This window comes from Cricetulus griseus (genome assembly GCF_003668045.3).
Source record: "Cricetulus griseus strain 17A/GY chromosome 1 unlocalized genomic scaffold, alternate assembly CriGri-PICRH-1.0 chr1_0, whole genome shotgun sequence".
Lineage (NCBI taxonomy): Eukaryota > Metazoa > Chordata > Mammalia > Rodentia > Cricetidae > Cricetulus > Cricetulus griseus.
This window is the reverse complement of record NW_023276806.1, coordinates 61,008,654-61,029,291: the sequence shown is the minus strand read 5'-3', so window position 1 is coordinate 61,029,291 and position 20,638 is coordinate 61,008,654. Positions and strand designations below refer to the sequence as shown.

At 39.1% G+C, this 20,638-nt stretch overlaps 1 protein-coding gene across 9 annotated transcripts in view; it reads left to right on the top strand.

Moving 5' to 3' along the window:
• The window catches only part of Arnt (aryl hydrocarbon receptor nuclear translocator), a 79,501-nt gene extending 58,937 nt beyond the window's left edge, over positions 1 to 20,564 (top strand). For all 9 annotated transcript variants that reach the window (XM_035451944.1, XM_035451943.1, XM_035451942.1 and 6 more), the window contains 12 exons: positions 531 to 607; positions 5,302 to 5,436; positions 7,719 to 7,793; positions 8,807 to 8,958; positions 12,478 to 12,588; positions 12,753 to 12,831; positions 13,185 to 13,308; positions 13,499 to 13,601; positions 13,979 to 14,126; positions 16,793 to 16,952; positions 17,597 to 17,766; positions 18,647 to 20,564. In XM_035451944.1, coding sequence (XP_035307835.1) covers positions 531 to 607; positions 5,302 to 5,436; positions 7,719 to 7,793; positions 8,807 to 8,958; positions 12,478 to 12,588; positions 12,753 to 12,831; positions 13,185 to 13,308; positions 13,499 to 13,601; positions 13,979 to 14,126; positions 16,793 to 16,952; positions 17,597 to 17,766; positions 18,647 to 18,736 — 1,424 coding nt within the window. In that variant the 3' untranslated portion in view covers positions 18,737 to 20,564. The remainder of the gene's footprint in view (positions 1 to 530; positions 608 to 5,301; positions 5,437 to 7,718; positions 7,794 to 8,806; positions 8,959 to 12,477; positions 12,589 to 12,752; positions 12,832 to 13,184; positions 13,309 to 13,498; positions 13,602 to 13,978; positions 14,127 to 16,792; positions 16,953 to 17,596; positions 17,767 to 18,646) is intronic.
• Positions 20,565 to 20,638: the final 74 nt, after the last annotated feature.

The window sequence follows — 20,638 nt, the reverse complement described above, 5'->3', positions numbered from 1 at the left end:
TTTTTTCTTAAATAAAAATGAGAGATAAAGAAGTTGTAAGGGATGCACTCTTCCCTTCTGTGAATATGAATATCTTTTAGTGTTTTGGATAATTTATTTTTTGTTAATTTTAAAAGTCACAGGTAAGGCAGGAATGTTTACTTCTGTGTATAAACACACAGCATTGTAAAGTTTATGTTTTTAGATGACTTTGGCTGGGACTTGTATTTCCCAATTTGTTACAATTAAAATATTGAAACCAGGTATGCTGGTTCATGCCGGTAATTCTACCATTGGAAAGCAGAATGAACAGTCAAGGTTACAGATTCAAAAGTTCCATTTAAGACAGTTATACTCTGTCTTAAAAATAAAAATAAAAAATACAAACACAAAACAATGACTGACAATAAAGAATCTGTATAATTGATTACCTTTTTAAAAATCGTTTTATACTTAGCATCTTCATACAGAAATGTATTGGTGAGCTTGCAGTCACTTGCCTTTAAAGGGATTTGGGTTTGAGATGTCTCTGAATCTTTTCCTTCATGAAGGTGTGTCGCTCCCGGATGATGACCCAGAAGCTGGCCAGGGAAGCAAATTCTGCCTAGTGGCCATTGGCAGGCTGCAGGCAAGTATGAGTCTTCTTATCTATGTCCCTTTCAGATTAGGAAAAAAAAAAATCTTTCCAGGACTTAATTTTCTTTTACTCTGTGAATACATAGGAAAATTCCATAAATCTAAAAACCTGAAAAAATGTGTTATTTGTAGTAAACGTTGCTATTCTCAGACTTGGTAAAAATCAAGCTCATGAAAGAGGATGGTAATCTTTTTGTTGTTGGTATTGCTTCCCTGTGTTTCTTAGGTCTCCAGCTCATTGATTCAAGGTGTCTCTCACTTCAGCTTTCTGAGTGCTGGGAGTTTAGGCAGACAACCCATGCCAGGCTCCCCTTAACTCTGTTATTTTTAGCTTTGCACTTCTTACTTTTCCATTTCCAGTTAATTAATTTTGTTCCTATGCAAAGTAAAAACAATTGTTATTCTTTTGTTATTACATGCTTTATGATATATTTTTAAATTTTTATTTTATGTTTATGGGTGTTTTGCTTGCGTGTGTGTCTGTGCACAACTTGCATGCCTGGTTCCTGAGGAGGCCAGAAGAGGACATTGGATGCTCTGGAACTGCAGTTATAAAAATTTATGACCTGCCATGTGGATGCCGGGACTTGTGTAGGTGGACTTTTCTGTCCCACCAGCTGGTTCCCAAATAACTGCATAGAGACTCAATATTAATTATAAATGATCAGCCAATAGCTTAGGCTTGTTTTTAGCTAGCTCCTTTATTTATTGATTTTGCTTTTTCGAGACAGGGTTTCTCTGTATTGCTTTGGAGCCTACCCTGGAACTTGCTCTGTAGATCAGGCTGGCCTCCAACTCATAGAGATCTACCTGCCTCTGCCTCCCGAGTGCTGGGATTAAAGGCATGTGCCGCCAATGCCCGGCCTAGCTAGCTCTTATAACTTAAATTAACCCATTTCTATTAATCTATTTGCTGCCCTGAGGCTCGTTCACTTCAATTTAGGTACTTCTCATCCTGCTTACTCTGCAATCTCATGGCATCTCCTCTAACTCCACCCTTATTCCCCACATTCTCCTAGTCTGGGTCTCTCTCCCAATCTCTTCCGGCCCAGCCATAGACCAGTCAGCTTTTTATTAACCAATGTTTTTATTAAATTAATTGATTTAATAAATGTTAATAAAAATATGTTTTTATTAACATATTTACAGTGTACCAACATTGTTCCACAGCATTCCCCCCTTTTATGTAATTAAAAAGAAAGGTTTTAACTTTAACATAGTAAAATTATATACATCAAAACCAGTTAATCAAGAATTAGAGTTAGAATATACAGTCCATTTGTATTTGGCAAGATTAAAGAAAATACTCTATTGTTTGTCTTATCTTTGTAAGTATAAAGTTTTATACTTAATTTGCCTTTTATCATCATTAAGGAAAACTTTTTAAGGCTAATTATTTAGTCTTTAACTCTGTTACCTAACAACAGGGACACCTGGCTGCCTGGACAGATACTCGTCTGTAATGTTGGGACATCCACTTTAGGCCTACAGGCCTAGAATATCTGACAGACATTTCTGAGAAGCAAGAAATTTTGAAGGACTGGCCCACCCTGTCTTGGCAAAGTTTGGCCGTCCCCTTTTTTGTGTCTTGCTTGTCCAGTTTTGACAGTACACTGTCAGCAATTGAGGCAAGGGCAGTTTCTTGCCCAAATGGTTAGCTCTTTGCTGTAAGGAAAGCAAACTCCATATGGAGTTTCTTCGATGGCCATCATCTTCTTTTGAACTAAATTGGTGCTTGTCTCATTGTCAAGAAAAGTCTTACCAGGCGGTGGTGGTGCACACCTTTAATCCCAGCACTTAGGAGCCAGAAGCAGGTGGATCTCTGTGAATTCCAGGCCAGCCTGGTATACAAGAGGTAGTTCCAGGACAGCCTCCAGAGCTACAGAGAAACCCCGTCTTAGGGAGAAAAAAGTGTTGTTATTAAAACATCTTACATGCTATATTCTGTAGGTCTTTGAAGTATTTGAAGACCATTTATCTATATATATCGGTTTAACCTTGTAAACATACCTTATATGACTGCAAGCTTGATTATTGTAGATGACCAACTACTAACCTGTCTTTATTATCTTAAATAGCTTTCAAGGACTAAAACTTTACATTTTTAAATTAGCTGCATAGATACCATACCTTAAACAAGAGTAGAAACATGTATACATTATAACAAAAGTAGCATTAAATTTGTATCAATATACAAAAATCCATACCAATGAAAAATATTTGAGACTAATGGTTGTTCAAAAGTAAACTCAACAATCCACACCTTTTGTCCCATCATTTCTATGCTATATCCCCCCTTTTTCACTTCAGAAAGAGATTCCTAAATCTAATCTCCTTTGTTGAGCTTTTTTTCTGACCATGACCAATAACACCTTGTAACCAACTTCCCTATACAATGACAAACATCCATAACTCACCAAATGACCAAAGACCACCCACCCTACCTCTTGGGAATGTGGGCATCGTGTTTCCTAGACTGCTTCCTGTTTTCTGGTTGTGACAGCATCCTAGGGGACCCTGAAAAAATTAGGATAATGGTCAAGTCCTGGGAGAGCTAGTTGCATTATTTTTTGTTTAGTTTCTTTGTGATGGGGAAGTATAAAACTTATCTGGTCTTGGCTGGGTAGTCTGTGAGGCTGAACCATCTTAGCTAGCAGCTTTGAAGTTGTTCTGGATGCAGGATTTTGAGGAAACTGGAGCAAAAGTATTCTGAGAGTCTGGATCACCTGGACATCTTGTCTTCATTGGTGTCTGGTCCTTTTTTTCTGAAAACATAAACTTTTTTGGGGGGGGGGTGGGGGATTTCGAAATAGGGTTTCCCTGTGGCTTTGGAGGCTGTCCTGGAACTAGCTCTTGTAGACTGGTCTCAAACTCACAGAGATTCACCTGCTTCTGCCTTCCGAGTGCTGGGATTAAAGGTGTGCCACTGTCGCCCGGCCTGAAAACATAAACTTTTAAAGATAACATATATATCTGTATTAACACAGGTATGGACTATGTGGTGTGCACAAGTCAACTAAAAATGATTTTTTTCTTTGTAAGTCCATTTGGACTGTATAACTAAACCTCCATCCAGGCCATATGAAATGCCATATGTAATAATAAGTCATGAAGACTCTGTAGTCAACAAAATTTATGTCTCATCTAGTCTCAGAGCTATTTCCACAGAAGAGGGATCAGCTGTGTTGTAGTCTTTCTTGGTTTCTCTCATCATGTATGTAGCCAAGATTTTCAGGAGATCTTCCCCAATCAAACCTGATCTTCATTAATTTCGAAGAGAAGCATAACTTTTTGTTTCCTGTGGGAACAAAGGCATAACCTCTTTCCCAATGCAATACATTTCCCAACTTCCATTCTGAAGCCAAGACATCTCTACAATATTTAGCCTGGTTTAATTAAGCAGTCCCTTTCGTAATCCAATGTCTCTCAGCAGTTGCCATTCACTTATCAACATTAACAAAAGTGAACAAAGCACCATACAGGATCCAGATTCTCTGTGTATTTCCCATCTTTACGTGACTTTTTTCTTTTTATATTACTTTACGCTTTCTTTAAAGACTTTTTTATTTTTAAACTACTTGTTTTTTCTGACTGTCCATACCCAGTTTTTTTGCTTTCTTCCTTCCTTCCTTTCTTCCTTTCTTTTTTTTTGGGGGGGGGGTGTTTTTCTAGGCAGGGTTTCCTTGTGTAGTTTTGGATCCTGTCCTGGAACTAGCTCTTGTAGACCAGGTTGGTCTCAAACTCACAGAGATCCACCTGCCTCTCTCTCCCAGTTGCCCTAGTTTTTACTGTATCTGTTTAAAGGTTTTCTCAATGTGGACCACTTTATTGTGTACCTGCTGCCTTCTCTGACCATGTGAGCCAAACTTTAAACCCACCTTGTGGCTCTGCACATGGAGCTGGCTGACTCAAACCTGCAACCTCATCTCTCTACACTGCAGCTTGCCTGAGAGACTACAGACTAGGAAACTGTATATGGCTCTGTGTTTCTGTGTGTTTGGAACTTTACTTTTTAAGCTTTCTCAGGTCCTGTATGGAAATATGTGCCCCCATGTTGGGCACCTTATGTAATGAGTCTTTTTCTGTCCCATCAGCCAGCTCCCAAAAAATGACACAGAGACTTATTATTAATTATAAAAGCTCAGCCAATAGCTTAGGCTTGTTTTTAGCTAGCTCTTATAACCCATTTCTATCAATGTGAACTGCCTTGTTTGTACTAGATGGGTCACATTAACTTAAATTGACTTAACTCACTTGTATTAATGTGACCTGTCATGTGGGTGCTAGAACTTGAACCCAGAACCTCTGGCAGAGCAGCCAGTGCTCTTAACCACTGAGCCATCTTTAGCCCCTTGATTCTGATTCTTTTCCTGGACACAGTTAAGTTTCTCAGTAACTTGAACCATTCTGAATAATGAACACAGACTAACCAAATAAAAAGTAGGTTGTTTAGGGTTGCATTCATTATTTTCTTACTTTACTAACTTGTAGTAAAGAGAACATGTGTAGGAGTAGAGCTAGAATTTATGCCTCTCATTGGGATTGCCATTTTCATTTCTGGGTGAAACACAAGTTAAGTTCCTAAATTTGAATTTGGTAGTCTCATATATACGCAGATACTCATGAAGAAAATGTTTCTGTAAGTAATGGGATTATTTTGGCTCATTTTTATCTCTCCATTCTTAGGTAACCAGTTCTCCCAACTGTACAGACATGAGTAACATTTGTCAACCAACAGAGTTCATCTCCCGACACAACATTGAGGGCATATTTACTTTTGTAGATCACCGTTGTGTGGCTACTGTTGGCTACCAGCCACAGGTGAGAGTGGAGTTACTACAGTGTTGATACTTGGGCTTCTGTTTTCTGTTGCTAGTGTTGAGGGCACATGGATATTTAATTCCAGGGATGACCAAAATATAGCAGTCCAGTTCAGAAAAAAAGAGATGCTCTTATTTTGCTAATAGCAAAATCTAGTTTCAACTTCTACCAAGGCTATCACCCTATATAGAGAAATATAATTTGTGAAACCACATGGAAATAGTAGGTATAAATATATGCTTACTTTGGTTTTTGTTTAGGGGTTTGTTTGTTTTTTTATTTTTTTGTTTTTTGTTTTGTTTTGGTTTTTTGTTTGTTTTGGTTTGGTTTAGTTTTTCAAGACAGGCTTTCTCTGTGTAGTTTTGTAGACCAGGCTGGCCTTGAACTGATAGAGATCTGCCTGCCTCTGCCTCCTAAGCACTGGGTTTAGAGTTGTACACCACCACTGCTCGGCCTTTATACTTACTTTGTATTTCTGACATTAATATAGATAATTCAAAACTACTTATTTTAATTATTCTAATGTAACAACCCTTATTTAGGTTATTTATATAATTTACTAATGGAATAAAGCCTGTAATAAATGTAAGTATAGTGCTGGTTATTATAATGTTCTCATGCAATAGATCAAGTTAACTACCCCTGATGTACATGACCTCTGTGATCTGTATGAGCCTGGCTATAAGTATTTGAAATGGTCAGTGAAGAAGTCTTGAAAATGAAGAATTAAGTTACTTACATTCCTGATCCACCACTTTCTGTAAAGTGTTAGTGGACGAAGTGAGGTGTTAATATAGGGAGGCGTTAATTTACTGATCTATTCTGATGAGTGGCCAGAAGGGAGCTTTTTTTTTCCATTTATGGTCATTGGATTTTCAGCAAAAGATCTGACAAATGTTAGTGTAGGTATTAGATTCCATATGCATCACCACCCCACTCCCTAAAAACCATCCTACCATAGACAAAAATTAACTCAGCCCTAAATGTATAAGTACTAAAGTTGGAAATAAGCTTCTAGAAGAAAATCTTTGTGTGTGCACATAAATAGGGCCAGGGCATGATCTTAGCGGTTCACCAGATTCCATTTGTCTATTTATTTTGAGGCAAGATCTTTCATCTTGGCCTGGAAACTGAAAAGCAGTCTAGGCTTGCTGGCCCCTGAACTCCCATAATCCACCTGTCTCTGTTTCTTCTGGGATTGTGAGAATATACCACAGTTGACTTTATTTTATTTTTTATTTTTATTTTTTAAACAGTGTCTCACTATGTAGCCTTGGTTGTATTGTAACTCTCTTTGTAGACCAGGCTAGCCTCAAAATCAGAGGTCTGCCTGCCTCTGCCTCCCAGGTGCTCAGAGTAAAGGCATACACTCGAATGCCCTGCTGTATTTATATTACGAATATGTGTGAGTACTTGAGTATATGTATGTGCACCATTTGTTTATCTGGTATCACAGAGACCAGAAGAATTCATTGGATCCCCTGGAACTGGGTTCCATGTGGTTAGAACACTGTCTTGATAGCAACTGCTTTATAGGAAGTCTTGGATCAGGGATTATAAATCCTCCAACTTGGTTTTTCATTTTTAACTGCCTAGTATATGGTTTTTTCAAGAGCAAGAAGTGTTCTTAAGGGATTAGCTATTTCTCCTGCCTCACCTGGATTTCTTGAAAACATATATTCTAACAACCAAACTTAGGTCCTCATGCTTACAAGGTACGAATGTTATCTTTCTTTCCCTGTCTTTTTTTTTTTTTTTTTTTTTTTTTTCCCCCTTCATGAGATAGGTTTCTTCCTAGGCTAGCCTCAAACTGGAAATCTTTCTGTCCCAGCCTCCTGAGATGCTAAGATTTATAGAGTATGCCTGGCAAAAATTGCCCCTCTTAGATTAAAAAAAAAAAAAAAAAAAAAAATCCCCTCTAAACTGATAGTAAGAGAGCTAGTAAGATGACGTTGTGAGAAAAACTCTTCATTTTTAATTGTTCTGTTACAGTCTACAAATACAAGTGTACATGCATGTACCTTTGAATGCAACTGGAGTTAAGAGGATAACTTGCAGGAGTCAGTTCTCTCCACCATGTGGCTTCCAGAGATGTGGCTTCAGGGCATCAGGCTTTGTGCAAAGTACTCATTGCACTGTCTCACTGACTGTGGCTCTGTCTTCTTTTGTTTGTTCCCTTTTTTCTCCACACACCTGTTTATAGTAGGATAAAGAAAAGAAATAATGTTTACATCTGTAGCTGACAGATGTAAAAGTGTGTATTTTACTTTTCTCTCCCCTAGGAGCTCTTAGGAAAGAATATTGTAGAATTTTGTCACCCTGAAGATCAACAACTTCTAAGAGACAGCTTTCAACAGGTAACCTTTCTCCTGGTTTGGCCTGAGTACATATTTTGATCATTTCCTTATTCTATACACTTACTCATCAGTGTTCATTTAAGCACTGTGGTGGATACTATACTTTTCTTTATACTGAGGTTGTAGTTTAAGAAATAGAAAATGATAATACTTTGAAACTAGATAGAGTCCAAGGTCTACTGGGCTTTAGCTGCTTAATGTCTTCTATTCAACTAAATGTATCCAAGAAATTTTCTTCAAAGCGTTTAAAGTATTACCTGTTTCCCTGATCTTAGACCACAGCAGGAAATTTTCCTCTGAATTCTTTATAGATAACTGAAAGTTAACTCACTTGTAGCTAGTTGTAATTCTCAGGCCTGAGCTCCTGGAAGTACTTGGTGAAAATAATGGACGTGGCTTTAGATAATTGCTCTTTATATTTTATAAGTTAATTCCGTCCTATGGGTATAGTGACACTTAAAGGTAGAACCCCATGGGAGGGTTGAACAAGATAGTGCCATAAGGTAGTGCCTGTAGCCCAGTGGTTGGCACATAATAAAATAAGCGTTAGTTGCTAATATTCTCTATTATTAGTCTTCTGTTCCAGGAACTAAAACATTAATAAAACTAAGGCTTCCCATAGGGGTTTTGTGGAAATTAAGATTCTCAAGTTTTGAGTAAAAGAGCTGGGATTGATAAGTAATGTATAAAATGTATTTGGTGTCACCAAACTGGAACTCCTTGTAAAGACTTGCAAAGCCAGTTCATTAACTATGTCTGCAGCAAACTTCAAGGGAAACACAGAGACAGTCTCTGTGTTCCATCTTGACTATACAGTCATACATACAGTCTGCAGCTTGGGAAGGTACTTGATAGATAAATGTCCCCTTAATTTCCTCTCTCTCTTGTTTGACCATTGAAAAAGACTGGTGCTTAGAGGGCAATAACACAAGAGTCCTGAGATTCTGAAAGTGGGAAGATTATTACTTAATTTTCTTTGTTTTATGTCCACTGATGTCTGAAAACCCTTTCAGGTGGTGAAATTGAAAGGGCAGGTGCTGTCTGTCATGTTCCGATTCCGATCTAAGAACCGAGAATGGCTTTGGATGAGAACCAGCTCATTTACTTTCCAAAACCCTTATTCAGATGAAATTGAGTATATTATCTGTACCAACACCAATGTGAAGTATGTACTCTTCTGTCTTTTTCTCATGTTGGGTTTCTCCTGTGGCCACCCCTGGGATGGGGTGCTGGGTGGGACAGGGCAAGTCTTAGTGTTATCAGGCTATCTCCTCTTCAACTTTGACTTATGAAATACCATCAGTTTGAGATTCCTCATTTAACAGATTTCTATAGGATTTGATATAGTCAAGGTAGAGAGTAAGGTGGGTTTTGTTTGCTGTTGACATCTATTTAATTTGTGTCTATCATGCTGGCATGTAACAGAACATGTATGAACATCAGAGGAGAACCTGAGGGAATGGTTCTCTCTTTACCAAGTGGGCCCTAGGCATGGAAATCAGGTTGTCAGCCTGGGGACAAGTGCCTTTTCCTACCAAGCCATCTCCCTGGCTCACGGTAGAGCCAGTTTTAATAAGCAGTAGCAGTGCATGCTATGGGCAGTGCCCATGCCTGCTGCTGCTGCAGTGTCCTCAGTAAATTTATTTCTATAAGAGATTGCAAATAAAATTAAAACAGTAGTTTAAAGATTAGTTCTTGAAACGGAAAGGTTCTCATTTTAATTTTCTAAATTTGATTTACTTAGTAACAATTTTATGTTGTCTTAATTAGTTAATTGCTTACTGTTCTGGTTAAACTCAGGGATTTGCAGAAAGTAGGTAAAGAGCTGTACCACTGAACTGTTTCTCTACCTCAGGATTTTTTAAAGGGTTTTGTATTTGTTTGTTTTTGAGGCAGGGTCTTGATATGTAGTCCTGGCTGGTCTGAAACTCTTTTTGTAGACCAGGATGGCCTTGAACTCACAGATACCCATCTACCTCCCTAAGTGCTGTGGTTAAAGGTATGCTCCACTTGACTCTGCCAGTGTTTTGCTCTAGTCTAGGAGGATTTTCATCTAAAACAAAGTTGGGCAAACTTTTCTATGAAGGACAGGATAGTAAATATTTCAGCCTGGTCTAGACCATATGCTCTTTACTGCAACTACTCAGCTCTGCTGTTGTGGTATTAAATCAGGCACAGAAATGCCATGTCTGTGTCCTATAGTTTTTAATGTATATAAAACTGGTGATGGATTAAAGTTGATCCATGGATCAAGGCTTACTGCAGAGCATAGTAACATCACACTCTTATTAATTTCTGTTCCTTTTTCTGAGCTTGATTTTGTTGTTGGTCTTGTTTGTTTTGTTTATGCTTTTGCTTTTTGTTTGTTTGTTTGAGACAAGGCCTCTCTATGTAGTCCTGAATGATCTGAAACTCATTAAGTAGACCAGACTGGACTTGAACTCACAGTAGTCATTATTCTTCTGCCTCATGAGTTCTAGAATTACAGGTGTGCACTACCATGCCAAGCTTCCATCCAGCTTTATTATGAGTGTTCTGCCTACATATATGTATGATGTCCTCAGAGGTCAGAAGGGGACCAAATTCCCTTGGAACTAGACTTGGAGACAGTTGTGAGAAGCCACGTGGGTACTGGGAACTGAACCTGGGTCCTTTGCAAGAACAGAAAGTACTCTTAACCACTGAGCCATCTCTCTGTCCCCTAGCTCTCGGCTTTTTAAAAAGTTTGATTGAAATACGTTGCACAGGGCATATATCCCACCCATTACACAGGCACTGTTTTTAGTTTGGTATGCAGTTGTGCAACTCTAAGAACCATCTATTTTCAGAACATTTTTATCCCTACTCAAACCCTGAGCCCACTAAAATTGTGCATTCTCCCCTTTCCTCTGAAGTCTTAAACATCTAATTTAGTATCTCTATAAATCTGCTTATTTTGGAGATGTGTAAATCACAAAATGGTTCCTTTGTGAGTGGTCTCACTGCTTCCTGGGACAACCATGTGGTAGTATATATTAGTACCTCATTTTATTGTTGGTGCTGTGCATTAATACTATATTCTGATCACACTTTCTCCCTCTCCAAGCTCCTTCTAGCTCCTTTCCACCTACCCAATTCTCTCAACACACACACACACACACACACACACACACACACACACACACACACACACACACACAGAGGGGAGGGGGAGGGGACCCAAAACAAAATAATATAGCAAAAGATAAGGCAAAAAAAAAAAAAGATGTCCAAACAGAGCAATATGAGACAAAAAGTCTTCAAAAATACCACTTATGAACGAGTACACTTATGTTGGTCAGCTACTCATAGTCAAGGGTCCTACTTTGAAGTAAAATGAGGTTAATACACCTAGTGAGACTCCATTGGAGAAAACTAATTTTTCTTTTGCAAGAGAGTATCAGTTGCAGATAGTGTCTTGGTTGGGGTGATTTACTAAATAAGGAGACCCATTGTATTCATCAGGTGATGGACATTGGGTTATTTATATTGTCTGGCTATTCAGAATGAAGCACAAATATTCCTATGTTTTGTGTTGTCTTGCAACTCACCATGTAGACCAAGGTGACCTCAAACTCACAGAAATCCTTTGCAGACCTCCAAGTGCTGGGATTAAAGATGAGCATCACCATGCCTGACTTGAGATTACTTTTTAAATAGCAAATTGTTATCAGGGTATAATGGTGCATAAGTGGATCCCTGTGAATTTGAGGCCAGCCTGAGCTACCTAGAGCATTGATTCTCAATCTGTGGGTCATTACCCCTGGGTCAAATGACCCTTTCACAGGGGTTACATATCGGATATTTACCATACAATTTATAAGAGTAGCAAAATTACCATTATGAAGTAGCAGCAATAATAATTTTATGGTCACCACAACGTAAGGAACTGTAGTGAAGAATTATAACATTAAGAAGGTTGATCACCATTGACTTAGAGAGTTCCAGGACAGTCAGGGATACAGAGAGATACCCTGTCTTTAAAAAGACCAAACTGTTTTAATGTATACATTCATTTTAGGGCAAAAGCTCAGTTGGTAGAGTGCCTGTCTAGCATGCAGGTGACCCCGAGTTTGGTCCCTAGCACCTCATGAACTGAATGTGGTGGTGCATGTTTGTAATCTCAGTCCTTGGAGGTACAGACAGGTGATCAGAAATTAAAAGTCGCCATACTTCGGAGTTTAAGCTAGCCTGGGCTGTGGAAATCCTGTTTCAAAACAACAACAAACAGAATGAGGGGCTGGAGAGATGGCTCAGTGGTTAACAGCACTGCTTGTTCTTCCAGAGGTCCTGAGTTCGATTCCCAGCAACCATATGGTGGCTCACAATCATCTGTAATGAGATCTGGTGCCCTCTTCTGGCCTGGGTACATGAAGACAGAACACTATATACATAATAAATAAATAAATCTTTAAAAACAAACAAACAAAAAACAGAATGAGCCCTTGTTTCTTAGGACATAGTTTCAGTTGGTACTATGTTGTCCGTAGCGCAATTTTTTTTTTTTTTTTCTGAAACCAACTTCATGGGTTACCTATGGGACTGTACTTTATAAAGAAAGATCTGTTAGTGATTGCCTCCCTTTACAGGTCAATATATGGAGTTTATTTTATTGAGTCATTTCTTGTTTCCTCTCTGTGTGTTCTTGTCTACTTTATTTTCCTAGGAACTCTAGTCAGGAACCACGGCCTACACTGTCTAACACAATCCAGAGGTCACAGCTAGGTCCGACAACTAATCTGTCTCTAGAGATGAGTTCAGGGCAGCTGGCATCCAGGTGAGAAATTGTGAAGATAATAAGTTTTGTGCAGTCACCAGCCAGAATGTGGTGATTTTTTTTTGTTGTTGCTGCATGCGGTTTATGTTTTTAAAGGCCCTTTCTCCAAATTCTTTGTTAAAAATCCTTTTTATTGCTTTCCACACTGATTATTTGACATATAGGCAGCAACAGCAGCAGCAGCAAACAGAATTAGATATGGTTCCAGGAAGAGATGGGCTGACCAGCTATAACCATTCCCAGGTGGGTGTGTGTCTTCTTCTGTAAAAGGACAGTGAGCATTTCTTTAAAATGAATCTCGAAGCTGGCATGATTGGTTAGTAGTTAAGGAAGTACTGCTTTTGCAGAAGACCCAAGTTTAGTTCCTAGTACCAACAGTGGATGTCACAACTACCTGTAACTTTAGTTGCAGGTCTGATGCCTCTGACCTCTGTAAGCACTGTATTCGTGTATATATACACACACATAATTAAAAAGATAAAAACTAATCTTAAAAACTCCCAGAACCAGTGAGAATGTGTGTTTTATGTGAAATTGAACATTATTGAATTGCTACATCAACCATTACTGATGGTTTCCATTATTTTATTCCCTAGGTTTCTGTCCAGCCTGTGGCAACTACAGGAGCAGAACACAACAAATCCCTTGAGAAGTCAGATGGTCTCTTTGCCCAGGACAGAGATCCAAGGTTTTCAGAAATCTATCCCAACATCAGTGCAGGTACAGCTTTCTTCCGCAGACTCCTTTTCCAGTCTGATTTTGATTATCACTGATTGGACTGCTTCTGCCCAATTGGTAGTCTTCCAGCATACTTCCACGTAAATTACGTGCTTCATGAGTAAATAGGAATTTATTTAACTATATACTACAGCCCCTTGATGGCCCTCCCCCAACTCCTTTTGGTCCACAGATCAGAGTAAAGGCATCTCCTCCAGCACTGTCCCTGCTACCCAACAGCTATTCTCCCAGGGCAACTCATTCCCTCCTAACCCCCGGCCGGCAGAAAATTTCAGGTGAGCCCCATATGTGTGTGCTGCTTGACAGGGCTCTGCAGGATTCAGTTGCTGAATCCTCGTGCCATTCTTCCCTTGCTTTCTCTGGTCGTTTCAGACAAAGCAGTAGGACTTAACTGGACCTAGGGTGAGATGAGGAAGCTGCTTTTTTTCCTCCTATTTTTTGCACCTATTCTATTGCCTTGTTGTAGGTTCCATCTCTCTGTGTGGTCAGTGTGTGACTGTCAGTCTTTCTTATGTTTTTCAAATTTATCAGGTTTTCCTTAGCTCCAAGGAAATCGAAGGGATATAGGGATAGAATTTGGTTGTCCTTTGATTCTTAGCTTCCTTGACAGAATCACCTTTGAATCCTTTACCTCTCTATTTGTTCCTCCTAGGAATAGTGGTCTGACCCCTCCTGTAACCATTGTCCAGCCATCATCTTCTGCAGGGCAGATGTTGGCCCAGATTTCTCGTCACTCCAACTCTACCCAGGGAGCAGCTCCAACTTGGACCCCTAGTACCCGTCCAGGCTTCTCTGCACAGGTAAAGCCTCTTATCTGTCTGACCTGTATGTTGTTTTTTGTTTGTTGGGGTCTTTTTTCCCTACAAGTAAATTTATTATTGCCATCTTAGATGATACCTCCTCTCCAATTCCTGTTCTTGATCTTACTTATAATTTTCATGTTTGTTGAGAGCAGCCAGATAATTAAAATACCAGAGATACTTCCAAAAATCTCATTGTTGCCTCTGGTTTTCACATAGTCACCTTAAGTCAGAACTGCTCATTAAGAGCAGTTCAAACAGCTTTGATTTCTTTAGAGTAAATTCAAAGAGTTGTCTTTGTTTAGGACTATGTAATATAGTACCAAAGTAGAAAATTAGTAATTATATTCATTGACTATTTGTTAAAATAGTGAAAAATCTTGGTATAGTATCTATGCATATAAAATTAGGCTTATTTCTCTTGTGCATTTCTCTTGTATAAATAATACTTTAGAAAAGGAAAAAAATGAAAACTCAAACCATGCTCCAGAATTGTTCCATATATATACCTTAATTGTATAAAAACACACAGAAGGTTATCCATTTCTCCATGGCCAGGATGAGCGTTGATGCTGAAGACAGTCACTAGCATCATTTTCAGTGCTTCAGTATAATCAAGCATGCATATATTGTCTCCCTAGGAGTTACTTTAAAGATTGTAGTATTTATGAATGTCTGTAGAAATTATGATTCCACCTGGGTGGTGATGCACACCTTTAATCCCAACATGTGGTAGACAGAGGCAGGCAGATCTCTTTGAGTTCAAGGCCAGCCTGGTCTACACAGAGAGTCCCTGTCTTGAAAAACCAAAGGGAATAAAAAGAATTTATGAGTCCATAAAAAATGTTGAGGTGGTGACTAGTTTCTTAGTTCAGCTGGGTGTGACAGTACACAGCTTTAATCCCAACATAGAAGAGGCTGAGACAGGAAGATGGTGCATTCAAGACCTGCCTGGGCCACCTAGTGAGATAAACTGTCTCAAAAAAGGAACAGAACAAGAACAAAAAATACAGTGGAAAATAAAAGCATGAAGATGTTGTCCAAAGTATCAGCCATGAGTCTCTCCTGGTGAGGTTAATAATGAGGCTTCATTTCTAGTTTTTTAGTTTAGGTTTTTTGTTTTGTTTTTTGTTTTGTTTTGTTTTTTGTTTTTTTGTTTTTTGTTTTTCTTTTCGAGACAGGGTTTCTCTGTGTAATTTTGGAGCCTATCCTGGCACTCGCTCTGTAGACCAGGCTGGCCTGGAACTCACAGAGATTCACCTGCCTCTATCTCCCAAGCGCTGGGATTAAAGGCATGCGCCACCAATGCCAGGCAGTTTGTTTTTTGTTTTGTTTTGGTTTTTTGGGGTTTTTTTTTTCCATTTTTTTCTTTTCTTTTTGAAGCAGATCTAGAGTTTTTATTAAAAGACTCTTTAAATATAGAATTAAGCTGAAATTCAAGAGAAACACTCAGAAAGACATATCTATGTGTGGGCATGAACTTTCCTAAGAGTTGTCATCAAACTCTTTTGTATTACACATATGTTCCACTAAAAGGGAAGATGGCACTCTTTAGGGAGAAGAAGCTGGAAATGGAGGGAAGACAGACTGCGTAGATGATGCAGTGGTTTTTCTTTTATAGAACTCTACTTTTGGGACTGGGGAGATGACTCTAATTAATGATAAAGTGCTTGTCACTCAAGCCTTATGACCTAAGTTTAATCGACAAGACCCACTTGGTGGGAAAAAGAGAACCAACTCCTGCATGTTGTCTTCTGACACCCATGCTCATGCATGCATGTGTTCACTTGTGTGTGTGCAGACTCATGCACACTAAGTAAATGTGAAAAAGGAAAGAAAATTAAATCAGGTGTGGTGGAAAGCACCTGTATTCCCAGGACTGGGAAAGTGGAGACAGATGGCTCCCTAGAGCTTGCTTGCCAGATGGGTGAGCTGCAGGGTCAGTGAAAGATTCAGTCTCATAAAATAAGGTGGAAGCCAGGTGGTGGTAGTACATACACCTTTAATCCAAGCACTTGAGAGGCCAGAGGCAGGTGGGTCTCTGTGAATTCCAGGCCAGCCTGGTCTACACAGAGAAACTCTGCCCCCCCAAAACAAAACAAATATTAGGTAGAGAGTAATAAAGGAAGACACCCAACATAACATCTGGCTTCTATACATGCGTGTACATGCACCCACTTACCACAGATATATACGTGAACATTCACATAAGGTGGAGAACAACTGAGGAAGACACATTGGTCTTTGGTTGCTGTGTTTGTGTATGAGCTCATTGTATATAAGAATGGGTTTGTTATACTGTTTTCATGTATGTCTATAATGTATTTTTACCATAACCTCTTGTTCTACTCTAGACTCATTGATACTTCTTCCTCTTATCAACCAGCCCTTATTCTACTTTAATGTATTTTTTTTCCTTGTTTCATGACCCAGTGAGCTTAATTAACTAATTGTTATTATTTTTATTAAATCTGTAATTCTTTGCTTTTTGTACTTTTAGTTGCCTAAAAAAATGGTTTTAGCAGGAATTGGGAGTTCATCAGAAGTATACAGTTAGAGACAGGTGATGAGTTGGGTTTAGAAGAATATAGTGGTTAATGAGTATTGACTCATAGAGATGAAGTACACAATATTTCCCTTATTCTGTATCCCTCTTTCTTCATCAGGTGCCCACACAGGCTACAGCCAAGACTCGTTCTTCCCAGTTTGGTGTGAGCAACTTTCAGACTTCCTCCTCATTCAGTGCTATGTCTCTCCCGGGTGCTCCCACGGCACCACAGGGTACTTCTGCCTACCCTACTCTCACCAACCGTGGATCCAACTTTCGTAAGTTGAGATGAGAAGAAAAGTAACAGGAAAATCAACTACTAAAGAAAGAGGATTTGGTAGTTAGCATTGTTTCCCTGTATTCTTTATGTGCTGGCATAATTATAAGAAAATGCAGTCTGTTTGAAATTGAAAAACCTTGCACATGGAATGTTGAAATGGCCCATTGGGCAAAGTGCTTAACTCACAAGCCTGAGTACTTGAGTTTAGTCCCCAGAACCCATGTGTAGGAGGAGCTGACTCCACCAAGCTGTCTTCTGACCATCAATGAGCCACAACACACATGCTCACAGGTGCTATACACAAAACAGTAATAACTTTTAAAAATCCTTATACAAACTTACTATAGGAAAACTATTTCAATATTTGTAATAGAAGCCATATGAATTATTATAATATTTACAACAATCATACTACAAAAACCACATACATGTAGTGGAATGCATACTTAAATGAACAAAGAATTCTTTAGAAATGCTATCTTGGGAATGAAAGTTAATTTGAGAATGGGCTTTGAAATAGAAGCAGATAGAAGAGCAGAAGGTATATACGTAAAATTACTGACTTACATGTAGCTGTGTGCTGGTTTCTCCCCACCATTGAAACTAATAGATTCAAACTGTTTATTCTTACTGTATTTCTAGCTTCTGAAACTGCAGGACAGACTGCAGGACAATTCCAGTCCCGGACAGCAGAGGGTGTGGGTGTCTGGCCACAGTGGCAGGGCCAGCAGCCCCATCATCGGTCCAGTTCTAACGAGCAACATGTTCAGCAGACATCAGCACAACCGCCTAGCCAGCCTGAGGTTTTTCAGGTGAATAGATAAAGACTTCAGGAATAGAGAGAGGGTCAGGGAAGAGAAAGACTCATACGTTGTATTGGTTGGGGTAGTATGAGATGAGACAGAAGGGAAGACAGGATACATAATGTCAGTAATTGACATTATTAATTTAAATTATAAAGTATTATAAACATACCCATTAACCAGACCAAAGTTACTGATGTGAAGCACCATGTAAAGATGCTGAAGAAAGTTATTTTAATTATGTACAGGGATCCATATCTCAAAGTAGCTTTGGATTTAAATAGGATAATTAAAAAGTACTTGAAATAGAACATACTGATTACAGCTATAAACATCTGTTTTCACCTGAGGGGACTGCAAGATTGAATTTGATAATCTTAGACAGAGAATAAATTAGTCAAAAACAGACTAAAAAGAAGGCAGATAGGGTTTGGTCAGAAACAAATGTGATTAGACACATTTTAGATATGACTGTAGGGGTAAATGAAAGGTTGGCATGCATATTTTCTTTTAAAATGTCAAAGAGGGCTGGAGAAATGGCTCAGCAGTAAAAGAGCACTGGCTGATTTTTCCAGAGGACCCAGGTTCAATTCCCAGCACCTATATGGTAACTCACCACTGTCTGTAACTCTAGCTCCAGGAGTTCCAACACCCTCACACAGACACACATTCAGGCAAAACACCAATGCACATAAAATTTAAAGGAGAAAGGAAATGTCAAGGCCTAGGTAAAAGGAAATAAAGGAATTATAGGAGGAAGATGGAGAAGAGACTAGGAAGAAGGCTATGAGGTCAAGAATGGTAGCTTGGGGGAGTGCTGGGGGGGGGGGCGGCAGCTCACCATCAGAGTAAGGGTATGTAACCCAATCTAATCTTTTTTCTTCATCAGGAAATGCTGTCCATGCTGGGAGACCAGAGCAACAGCTACAACAATGAAGAATTTCCTGATCTAACTATGTTCCCCCCCTTTTCAGAATAGAATTATTGGGGTGAGGATAAGGGTGGGGGAAAAAATCACTGTTTGTTTTTAAAAGCAAATCTTTTGTAAACAGAATAAAAGTTCCTCTCCCTTCCCTTCCCTCACCCCCGATATGTACCCCCTTCACCCCTTGACTCTGAAGTAACATTTATAGAAGAAATGGACTGAATTCCCAGACTTTTAGGTCTTCTGAAAATCTGAGGACAGGTGAGGTTAGAAGTCCTGTTTATGTCTTCTTACCAGAAGTGTCACAGAAATGACTTGTGCTGGAGACAAGGGGCAGAATAGATGAACTGGAGACAAGGGGCAGAATAAACGACCTGACAGCCACTAATTGCCTTGGAGACTGTGGCTTGTTCTGGGTAGATATTCTGAATAGAGGAGAGGAGAGGAGAAAGACCCTCATAACTGAGGATTGTGAAATATGATAGGTGTATGTGGAGCTTTCAGAAATGAGCAATCCTTGGAAAGAAACATGGAAGAGGATGAACATGTGTGAGTGAGTGTGTGTGTGTGTGTGTGTGTGTGTTTGTCCTTGTCCTTGTCCTTGTCCTTGTGTGTACATGTGTTTGAGCCCCTCTGTTTCGTTCTTTCTCCCATTAGGGAGTTTATGCAAAGTTTGTCCCAGATTTTCTTTGTCTTTCTGCTTGCTCTTCAAAGAGTCCTAAGAAATTAATTTTTCTAGGTATTTTTGTATTTAGTATTGCAGCCAAAGAGTATTTAAATTAAGTCTTTGCTGCACTTAAACTCATGCCCATGTTGATAGGGCTGGTCTCCTACAGAACACAGTCAGTGATCAAGCAGGATTACTCGTGCTCTTTGGTGCTCTCAATTTATGTGGAAGAGCTGCAGATATTACCAGAATAGGCTGGCTAGATAAACACTGTCAGAAACCCCAGACCTGCCCATAGGATAATGCTGCATTTTTCTGTCAGAGTCACATGTGTGTTCTGGAGAGGTTATTTCTGCATGGAAACTCAACTTCTTGGATTAGCTATCTGAGTGGAAGTCCTCACCGATGAGGGAATAAACCAAATAGAAAGCCCTCCTATACATGTCCCCTCCTTCCTGTTGTCAAAACAATATTTAGGTCTTCCTGAAGTCTATCGTTCTTTGCTGCCTCTCCAAACTCAGATTTGGGTTTTGCTTTGGAACATAAATGTGAGTCTCTTTGTTAGTTGGGTCCTGGACTCAAATTTCCACAGGGTCACTTGATAATTATAGCCATAGAAACGCAGATATGAGCTACTGCTTTCAACCTTTACTGTCCTCAGGTGCATCTCACATATATGTAGCCCCCCCCTTTTTTTTTTTTTCTGGCTCCTGTCAGTATCTAAGTGAAAGATTAAACTAATATGGAAAACATCTATTAAGTGTATTCATAGGGAATGAGGAGCCAGGATGGAGAGACTCATGGAGAGGCTGAGGGAATGTTACATTCTAAGTTTCCCTTCATTTGTCTACAGTCTGGTGCCAGTCAATAGAGTGGAAAGGGAGGCTATTTTTTTATTCTAAGTGCACACATACAGTATACATTATATATTTATATCACAATTTACTGAACCAAAAAGTTGAGTTTCCAATGAAATATTTGTTTTTAATAATCAACTTGTTTTTAAATGTGATCAGAACTATAATGTACAGTTATTACAGGGCTTTTGAAGAAGGGGAGGGAGGGAGAAGCTACTCTGAGGGTTTTTTCTGCTTTTCCTTCAGGGTTTTATTTTTGATTGTTTTTTCTTGTCAGCCATATGTGCTAAGCCTTACAGTGGCAAAAATAATGACATGTAGCAAAGATTTTAAAACAAAGTATTTTTTCTTTTATAAAGTTTATCGTGTTGTGTGATGTTGATTGCGGCTTCCTTATCCCTGTCCAGTCCCTAGATAACATACATGCACAAC